The 10908-nt window shown below is 35.1% G+C and overlaps 1 protein-coding gene across 3 annotated transcripts in view; it reads left to right on the forward strand.

The window, feature by feature from the left end:
- The window catches only part of Plekhh2 (pleckstrin homology, MyTH4 and FERM domain containing H2), a 116091-nt gene extending 105776 nt beyond the window's left edge, over positions 1–10315 (forward strand). Inside the window, exons 26-30 of one of the 3 annotated variants that reach the window (XM_027934557.2) lie at positions 1243–1388; positions 2439–2568; positions 5089–5175; positions 7187–7324; positions 8317–10315. In XM_027934557.2, coding sequence (XP_027790358.1) covers positions 1243–1388; positions 2439–2568; positions 5089–5175; positions 7187–7324; positions 8317–8502 — 687 coding nt within the window. In that variant the 3' untranslated portion in view covers positions 8503–10315. The remainder of the gene's footprint in view (positions 1–1242; positions 1389–2438; positions 2569–5088; positions 5176–7186; positions 7325–8316) is intronic. The other 2 variants (XM_071601233.1, XM_071601232.1) reach the window with 2 other exon arrangements.
- Positions 10316–10908: the final 593 nt, after the last annotated feature.

The raw sequence follows: 10908 nt of genomic DNA on the forward strand, positions 1-10908 counted from the left end.
GAGCTTAAATGGCGATGAGGGGCATTCTATGTGACCATTCTAGGCTTAATGGAATCCTCCATCTGCTTGTTGGGAAGTGATAATGATGAGAATTTTCAGCAGGGCATTCACCTAAATGTCCCCATCCTGTCTTCCTCCTTGAACTCTTTTTGGTACCCTATACTAAGCATTTAATTCAGTTTACCATGAGTGTCTGTTAACCCTCACTCCCCATCACTAGCTAGTAAACTCTGCATTTGGGAGCTGCTCGGCTTTTCCCTCTCCCCCACCCCTTAGCACAGTGCCTGACTTGCAGTGAGACCCGAGTCCAGGTTTGGATGAATGGAGGGGTACATGTGTGGATGGAGAGATGGATAAGTGGGGAGTAGGATGGTCATAAAGGAGGGTATGTGTGTGGCCTGTTAGTAGAGATGAGGGTTGAACATTCTTTCATCAAGGAAGAGAGGGGAATGAAGGACTCTATTCCAGGGAGTAAGAGACTAGTAGAATGAGGGACTAAATACAGTAACGTGTGTGGAATAAATACAGGAAGCAAGTATGAGAACATAGTTCTTGCTCCCATTATGTTCAGAAGAGACACTTAAAAAAAAATTTGACTAATACTTTTTGGGGGACTTCTTATAGTTTTGTGAGGTTTTTCCTTTTATTTTATTTTTATTTTGGGTGAAGTCTTTTTTTTTTTTTTTTTTTTTTTTTTGGCTCCTGGGGATTGAACCCAGGGTGCTTGCTTACCCACTGAGCCACATCCCCAACCTTTTTTTTGTATTTTATTTAGAGACAAGGTCCCACTAAGTTGCTTAGGGTCTTGCTAAGTTGCTGAGGCTGGGTTTGAACTCAAGTTTCTCCTGCCTCAGCCTCCTGAGCCGCTGGGATTACAGGCATGCACCACCACACCCAGCTTTTTGTCATTTTTAACTTTTATTTCACCTTATTATTTGCAATAAAAGTAGTGTCTTGAATAAAAATTTTCCTGTGTTATAGGCCTTTAGCAAACATTATTTGATGATGATAGTAACTCAGGAAGATTAATATAGAAATGGACTGAAATGTACAAAGAATTCAAATGAAATTTAGCCTTAATAAAACTTCTTATGTATTGTTATAAATTTTATAATCAGACAATCATGACACATAGATTTATGTGTTATGTATTAAAAAAAAGAATGTTTAGAAAAAAATTAAACTGACTTAAAAAAATATTTTCAATATTCTTTATTTTCTCTTTTTTGGACTTCCAATTAGGTGGAGATTGGAGATTTTGAAAGACCTTTCTCAACCCCAGCAGGACAAGTTTCCAATCAATGTAAAGCCAACCAAACTCTCAAACAAGTTATAGAGAAATTTTATCCTAAAGGGTACAGAGATGGCTGTTCTGAGGAACAGTTAAGGTAAGGATATATTTTTTACTTTACAGAGGGTAGAATCATGCTACATACAAAGTTTTAAAGGTGGGGAAGAAGTATGACCTTTCTCAAAAATTTAAATACTGATAAGCCCCAAGAAGTTATAGCTATTTTCATTCCAGATGTGCTCAAATGCTTTAGAATTTATATTTAAATTTTTTAAGTGGGTAAATAAAAGTGTGTATTTGTCATGTGCAGTGTGTTTTGAAGTATGTGTACATTGTGAAATAACTAAATATTTGTTCCAATGAAAAAATTACCTTACGTGTGTTTTTCATTTGATGTTATTCATTCTAGTTCAAACTAATAATGATAATGAATAAGAGAAAAAATGGCCTTGAAAAAGTTTAATTTTATGAAATGTTTACCATTTTTTGGGATAGTCCATTGTAAGTAAATTGAAAAAAAAATCTTATATAAAACTTTTTAATATAAAATTTAAATTAAATTAATTTAGAGTTTCAGTTTTAGAGAACACAAAAGGCTGATTAGATTAAAAATAGAGGCAAATTTGGTTTACCATGAGTTTTCCAAAATAGGAACATTTAAGGTAAGTCTCTTCTGTGTGGTATGAATGACTGCCTTCAGGGTTTGATTTGAGAAGTTTATCCCTGCCTCCAGCATCTCTCTAAGCTAAGAGTTGCAGTACCTAAAATTAGGGATTCATCTTTGGGCTCTGCTTTTTGTGGTTTTTTTTGTTTGTTTGTTTGTTTGTTTTTTTAATGAAAATATTCCCAGGAGAAGCTACTTTTTGAGGTAATTTACACAAAGGTTTGATGCTAGCTATTCAGATGTTTAAAATTTACAGTCCAAGATACCAGATTATGTTGAAGACACAAAAAGCATGAGAATTTGGTGAAAGAAATGCTCCAAAAAGAAGGGGTGGACACTGGTGACAGAGTCACACAAGAACCGCTGTGCCTAGGTGTGCGGAGGTGGCACAGCTGGGCTTGGGTTGGCTCAAGGAGAGCTTCATCTTGGGAGGATGATAATTTGTGTTTCTGTGGTTTTGTGTTTGCCCTTTTCTTTTTTTAGGCAGCTGTACCAGCGACTGTCAACCAGATGGATGGCCCTGCGGGGACACAACTCGGCTGACTGTGTGCGCATTTATTTGACAGTAGCCAGGAAGTGGCCATTCTTTGGTGCCAAGTTGTTTCTTGCAAAAGTAAGAAAGAACGGGAGGGAAATGCATAATGAGAACCTTTGTATGCACAGTCCACCAGATTTACCCCCGATTTGTATATTTGGTTTTTTTTTTTTTTTTAATGAGGAAATTCCCAACAATTTACAGAAAACAACAAAGGGACACTAGGGAAAGGGCAGGAAGTGTCTTTTTCTTCTCCCCTCTGCTCAACGTTCCCCTCTGCTCAGCCTTTCCCCAGACTCCTGAGGCTAAACAACAGCTGAAATCCTCTGTCCTCTCTTCATTCATCCATCCATCCTCTCATTCATCCTCACACTCATTTGCTCCCATATTTATGAAGTATTGACTGAGTCCTCTTTGGCAGGCCTTGAGCTCTAGGGATACATGAACCCATGGTTTCTGATGAGTTGGAACAAACTTCCAGGACTGTTGCACTTAGCTTGGGCCAGTGTTGCAACAGCCCTGTCAACACAGCCCTGCCTGGGAGTGACATGAACAGAGCGACTCAGAACACCAGGGAAGGAGGCAAAGCCTGCCAGGGAGAGAGCCGTCGCTTCCCCCAAGGGAAAAACTGCCTCAACTCCTCGTTGTATTGAACCATGCCACTTTCAACCCTCTTAGGCTCTTAAGATACATCTTGGTTTGTACTATTTTCTTTCCTGTCATGTTTCTTTTATCCTGTCTAAGAAACTGCACATTCCTCCTTCTCTGATGCCAACCATAATGCTTTGGACATAATTATCACTTAATAAATATTTATTGAATACATGTGCATCTTTGGGCCAGAAAATTGGATCTTAGTTTCCTCTTCTATTAAAAAACTAGAACAAGTCAAATCTAAGGTATCTTCTAACTCTGTGGGTGATTGTGTTATCATTAGGTAAGAAATTGTTTTTGGAATCTATATACTAAGTGAAGAGATGATTTCGTTAGTAATCTATAAAAGTAATATATTTGCAGGGAGTGTTTTTTAAATATAAGGAATAAATTTGAACTGTAGAACATTTTTCATGAATTTTAATTCTGACTTCACCATTGGAAGGACTATTGAATATCCTTTTCTGCTTTGACAACAGTTTTTGTGCTTGCTGGCACAGAATATTAAATAATGATACTGTGCTTCAGAATGCATGACCAGCACTTTTTTTCTTCTTCTTTATAACAGGGAGACACTTCTTTGTTTGCTTTTTGGTGGCCCTTCTGTGTTTTGTATGTGGTTAAATACCCATAACATTAAATTGACTATCTTAATCAATTTAAGTGGACAGTCCCATGCCATTAATTACCTTCACATTGTGGTGTCAACATCACCACCATCTACTTCCAGAACTTTAAAAATCTTTCTGGCCTGAAATTCTATTCCCCCTGAACACTAACTGTCCATTCTTGTTCTTACCGCTCAGCTCCTAGCAACCATCTTTATGTCTCTATGAATTTGACCATACTTGGAACCATACACATAAGGAATTTTACCTTATTCATCCATTTGTGGTTAGTTATTTGTTTCACTTGGGGTAATGTCTATCAGATTCATTCATATTGTACCCTTTCTTTCTAAGGCTGAATAATATTCCATAATATATGTGTTTGCAAGTGTGTGTGTATATTCACATAAACATTTTGTTTATCCATTCAGCAGTTGAAGGATACTTGAATTAAATGGCTTTGTTTTTAATGTTTGCTTGCCTTTTGCAAACGGACCCTCAATAGGCTGATAACCCAAGGTTTTTTATGTGTGAAATTCTGTTGTTTTACTATATACAAATAATGCAAGATTCATCCCAGTTCCTTATCTATAATCTTGATATTGTTTTGCTAGACTTAAAAGAAGTAGTTTTGTTAACTGAAGAAAACATTGTAAATTGCTCAAAAATATTCCTGGGTTTTAATTGGATTCTTTTTCTGGTGAGATTATTTTTGTTGATTCAATTTTATTGCTTTCGCAGTGAAAAATTGGTAGAAACTTTTAGCATTACTCATTTTTTAGCATTACTCATTTCTCATTACAATTGATCACAGTTACGTATTTTCTTTTTATTTTTTGTTAGACATTGATATCAGATTTAATAAACTTTCAGATAGGTTACATTACTACAGTAATCCTTTTACATTGTAAGAATACTTACAATGTACAATTATTATAAAGATTTATAAGAGCACTACACGCCTTATAAAGCACATCAGTATATTTTGGTCATCACAGAAACCCTCAAAGCTTTATCAACTCTTAGTCTCTTGAAACAAAAATAAGATCTAAAAATTATAGTTTCCACATGAAAGATAAGAGATTGAGTCTTGAAGGGATTAATTAGCATATCCAAATGCACATGTTATTAAGTAGCAGATTTGGGCCTCAATACCAGTTCTCCTACTATCAAATTCACTGCTCTTTCCAGTATACCACACAACCTCTTCCCCAAGAGAGATTTTTAGTAATACATTTTTGTTTTTTATAGTGCTATATGTTATATGACATTTAGATTGGAAAATATTTCTATGCTTTTGCATAGCATTTATGACCACGTTTTTGACTCTTTGTAGCCCATAACTCCATCCTCACTTGGAAATGCTTTCATGTGGCTGGCTATACATGAGAATGGTTTGAGCATCTTAGAATACAACTCCATGGTAAGATTAAGCCCTAAAGTGTTACATTGAATCCACTATTTCCATTGCTCAGTGTACTGTAAACAGAAGACAACACTCCTTAATCTGATTTTTCTCATGTTCAGATAGCAGTATTCCTAATGAAGAGTCATTTTACAAATACAACTATGCTTACACTTTTATCTTTAAACCAAGATAAGATGGTTATCTATTGTGCATGATTAAATTGCAATCTTGGTTGTGATGGTGAAAAGAATATTTTTTAAAGAATTAAGAAAATTGTGTCCTGTGGAAAATAAAAATATTTAAGATATTATTAAAGTAGAAAGTTTAATGATCGAAGTTTAAGTTCAGTTTCACTAAGGCTTCTATACATAATTTCTATAATTTCCAATAATATCATCTCCCAGTTCACATGTACAAATACAAAAACTTAGAGATTTTCACATGATTAAAAGTAAAGCCAACCTGTGCTTTTTATATGTTCATGTATTTATCTGAAGTTACATTATTTTCTATCACATTTCATGTGTCAGATTACTTAGTAAAAAAAAAAAATCTGGTGGGCAGGAATTGAAGGTACAGGTGCCGTGGACTCTGCTCAGATGATCCTTACATGTGCAGATCACTTTTAGGCTGTGCACATTTGAATTCTGTCTCTTAAATTGTTTTAGAAATGCATTGGAAAAAAATGTTTGTGGGGCTGGGGTTGTGGCTCAGTGGTAGAGTGCTTGCCTAGCACTTGTGAGGCCCTGGGTTCAATCCTCAGCATCATATAAAAGTAAATAAAATAAAGGTTAGAAAAAAGACAAGTGTCTAAAGTTTAAATTTCATATATTACAAAGGGTTGATTCCTCAACATGCACAGATGTCTTATTTATAAGACAATAAAAATATCATAGGGTTGAGGTGTAACTCAGTGGTAGAAGATATGGTCAACATGTGCCAGATCTTGGGTTCAATCCCCACACCAAAATGGGGTGGGGGTGGGGAGAAAAGAAAAAGGAAGAAGAATCTTGTGAACATACCAATGGGCCAATGACCAACTCAATTCACAAAAGAGTCAATATTCAGTAAATATATTTTAAAATTTTAATTTCACTAGAAATTAAATATGATTTAAAAGAATGATGATATCCAGTGTTATTAGAATGTAGTGTTGAGAATATAAATGGTTATAACCTCTCTGAAGGAGAGTTTTGGAAAAATTCTCAAAAATTGTCCTCACTTTTTAAGCTAGCAAGTCTTGGTGTTTGCTTTCATAACCAAAGAAGGGTTATGTGCATTATGAAATATGTCCCCAAATATTACAAGATATAAACAAAATACCCTGCAATAAGTGATAAATGACTGCAGTAGCCTGCTAACTAAAAGGGTGCCTGTGAAGTCATTACAATAATGTTAGACAAGTGCATTTGTTATCATGGAAAAATGTCAGGAGATACCTGACAGAACCTAGAACATATGAAAATAGCCAGGCATGGTGACTCAAGGATCAGGAGGCTGAGGCAGGAGGATCCCAAGTTCAAAGCTAGCCTCAGCAAGGTAGGGAGGCCCTAAGCAACTTAGCAAGACCCTGTCTCAAAATAAAAAATAAAATAGGCTGGGAATGTGGCTTAGTGGTTAAGCACTACTAGGTTCAATTTCTGGTTTAAAAAAAATATATATATTTTTTTCATATATATATATATATGTATATATATATATATATGAAAATATATTAACAGTGATTTTCCACTGGGTGCCAAATACAAGAGGTTTTTTGTTTTCTTCATAGTTTCTAATTTTTCTGAAGTGAATTTTTTCAGCATTTAAATGTACTTTAATTGTAAAGGTAGATGATGCCTAAATAAATTGAGTTCCACTACTATCTATTTTAGATCAAAATAGATTTGATTTTAGAAAATACTTTTTGCATTATGCCATAATTAATTAATATTAGCATTTTAGTGGAGATAGATATATTACTCATTTCTCATCTTTCTCTGAACATAAAAAAGCATATAACCTTTACTTTTTCTTTTCTTTGAAGAGGTTAATAGTCAGCTATGTGTACAAAAGTCTTATGACCTTTGGAGGTTTTCAAGATGATTTTATGGTAGTCATTAACAATACACATTCAAAAGACAAATCAACAGAGAAATTACTTTTTGCCATGGCAAAACCCAAGGTGAGTAGAACTCTTTCTGCTACCTTTTTTTTTTTTTACACTAGTTCTTTAGTTCTTTTTGTATTAAAACAGTCATTGAGCAAAAAGCGGTTCCAGTTGGGAAAACATATATTACTTAAAATTTAACCACCATGGGTCTAGTCAGTCTTGTTTCTTTGTCTAAAAAATAGTATGATACTACCTACGTCTTTTAGCTTATATACTTAATGAAGGAGGTTTACAAAGTTCTTAGCCTAGGACCTAGTAAATAGAAAGTTCAAAAGAAATGGCCGCAGAGTAAGTGATTGTTGTCAGGTACTTTATACATATTCTCTTACTGGGGATTATTTGCTTTATGGACTCATTAAAGAAAAGATCAGAGTTTTATCATTAAAACCTACTTGTTCCTTTACTGTTTAGAACAAATTATATATTTTTAATGTCTCTTAAGTGAAAGCCAGCAAATAAAAGGGCAACATTCTAAAGTGCAATTCTGTAGTCCAAAGAATGAGAAATTGGCTTTCATAAAACTTTATCTTAAAATCATCAAGTAAAAGAGACTTTCTCAAAATCTGAAGCTTAAAAAAAAATGGTAGATCTCTTTCCTAATTAAGACTACTTAAGTGGAAGCAGTTCATGATCAAGTGCCAAAAATTGAAGCATGCTCAATCATTTAGTTTGAATAAAGCATTAATCTGTATGACGGACTGAATTTCTTGATTCATATATTCACAAATGTGGCTTTAAGTTAATTGAAAGAGTGGTGGCTAACCTTCGCATTTCCGAACATTGCCACTAAACTCCATTGTTTTTTTGAGATTCATTCTGTCTGCTGATTTAAGTAATGGGAACATGGGACCGTACCTTGATAGTGCCCGGCAGGTAAGAACTCCACTGTGTGATCTACAGAGAAGGGGATTCTGGAAGGCTGGTTGCGAATAGCCAACCCTTTACTCCCTTGTCATCCGTGCAAACATCTCAGGAACATAATCATTCTGCTTTTCTTGCTTTAGATTCTTGAAATCACTCTTTTGATCGCCAGTTACATCAACAACTTCCATCAACAGAAGGCAGCGTTTCACCACCTCTCCGCTCCAGCCCTGCTCTCAAGCAGGACCCAGGGACCCCAAGCCAGGGCCATGGGAAGCCAGCTCCTCCTTCCAAGCAGCAGGCCCACCAAAGGCCCCACCCTTTTATGAAGGCTCTGGAGCCTGAACCTTCAGTCCTTGCCTCTATGATGGCTTCACTGGCTGTCAGCAAGCTGATTCACTCCAGCCATGTGGCACCCACACACCAGTATCCAAACTTCAGCAAAAATAGGGGTTACTCTCTCTTATCTGATTCTTAAATATTCAAATAGCAATAAAACATGAACATACAATTTGCCAGCATGTTCATTTTCTCTTAAATAGGTTAAAACTGGTCATTTCTCCCCGTCTTCCTAGCCATCAGAGGCATCAAGCACTGTAGCTTTTCTTTTATTTTTTCTCTTTTGAATATTCTGGCCATCTTTAGAAAGGGAGATTCCAAACTCTTACTCTGTGTACCTGTTGAGTATTTGGAAAAGCTCCCTGCCAAAAAATGTAAGTACTGTAATTAAATGTGCTCTTTATTAATGAGGTGGTATTTGGAAAGGAACAGAGTGCACAGTGTAAGAAACAGCTGCATGTGATGTGGAGGGGTAAATTTTTAGAGCAAGTGCAATAAATTTTGTGGCTCTGTGAATCATTACATGAAAAAACAGAAGTTAGGTAACCAGACCCTCCTGTGTGGTATTAGAAAGTATACCCTGTCGCCTTCGCAGATCACTGGAGTGTAAAGTTTAAAACGAGGCAGTGATTCCTGACATTCCTTGGCTGTCAGCATAGCACAAGTTCACTGGAATATTGCTCGCATTTCCTTGCATTTGGTACGGGGTCAACTTGACCTTGCTTCATTCAATAATATCTTTGAAAACAAAGATAGTCCTTAAAGCTTACCCCTCACATACTCCTTTCTGAGAGTTTGAAAATATATTCCCAAATATTTGTTGGACATTTTGAGAAAAGAGAATTAGAAAATAATTCTTCTATCAAAGGAGATAAAATTTTAGTTGAAAGAATATTGAGATGTATGACTTTACTAGGTTAGGTAAGTGGCCAGTACATTGCAGTATGTGTCAAAACAATGTAATGAGGATTCATGATAAAAATGAAACTGTGATAAGACATGAAAATGATATTATAGAAATGTTTAACTATAATAGTAATCACGAGTATACTTAATTTTATTTATGTGTAGAATATTCGTATTTATTTTTGGACATATTTATCACTTTTGTGTCATTGTTTTTAATCAATTTGAGAAAAATGTTAGCTGCTGAATTACTTTGCTTGCAGAGCCCCTTGTATTTCTTCTTTGCTGCTTTCTCCCCATGGTAATGTACTGTTCTCATACTCAGCCTTCCATCCTTCAAAGGAGCAGAGGCAAGGAATATATTACTTAAGGAATAGTGTACTTTATTGGAACAACAAATAGAAGCTTTTAAAACCTCTGTAGAAATGGATTTCCATTGGCCATTTCCTCTATATCTTTTGAGCCACAACTACTCACTGAATAAATAAATTCGTTTTTTAGAGTAAACTGATTACCAATTTGGGATGACTCTGAGGAGTCTTTTGGCTGGGATACAGAATTTCTGAGCTCCCAGAAAACCATTTAATAATCATTAGTTGGTGAGCCCGGGGGCTTGACAGAACTGTTACTAAGGTGTGAGAACTTTATTCTCAGGCAGTAGTTCGTTCATTCACCATCTGGTAAACTCCCCTCTCTTAGCACCCCCAAATTTTCTAATTTAAAAATAAGTAGTAAAGGCTTAGCTTAAACTGTAGTACCTTATACTTGGCATTTATTTTTGATAGAGCAGAGATAAAATATTTTGATGGAAAGAAATCAATTTTCTGTAACTGATGATGTGAAAATTTTATTTTCTGGAAAATTACTTATATAGCCATTTAAAAAATTCAAAGTATGTTATTATGATTGGTTACATGAGAATAGTGTTTCATGTTTAATTGTAATATTTGTCTCCTATCATTTTCTTCCCTTTCAATCATAATAAATGATTTACAAAACCCATTTTGAGCATTATCTTTTGAATAATCTTCATGAAATACCTAATGTTTTCATTGTCAAAGCTGAGGTGTTCTACCAGTGAAAATGGTAGTTATTACCTCCTTCTCTTACATTCATGCTTTGTCTTCGATGTTGCTTTGTTTTATACCTATAAAAGGAAACTGTTTTGGCACATTGTAATATTAATAGATATGTATGCATATTGATAAATGAATAGAAATTTTGGTTTTCCCTGATTTCATAATAAACTCTTTAAGGGAGTTTATGTCACTTAGGTAAGTTTAATGGAGTGTGCTCTGAACATTTATTTTAAACACTCTGGACTGTGTGTGTGTGTCTGGGTGTGTGTGTTCACGATTGCCCATGTGCCCTTCAAATCCAATATTGCCACAATTTGGAAATGGATTCAACTCTCAATTTACAAGAGAATTTAGTCACAACTTATAAAGACACTTTGTTACAGAATATGTTTTTGGAAATTTTTTCCATAG

The sequence above is a fragment of the Marmota flaviventris genome, chromosome 14 (assembly GCF_047511675.1).
Source record: "Marmota flaviventris isolate mMarFla1 chromosome 14, mMarFla1.hap1, whole genome shotgun sequence".
In the NCBI taxonomy this organism is placed as follows: domain Eukaryota; kingdom Metazoa; phylum Chordata; class Mammalia; order Rodentia; family Sciuridae; genus Marmota; species Marmota flaviventris.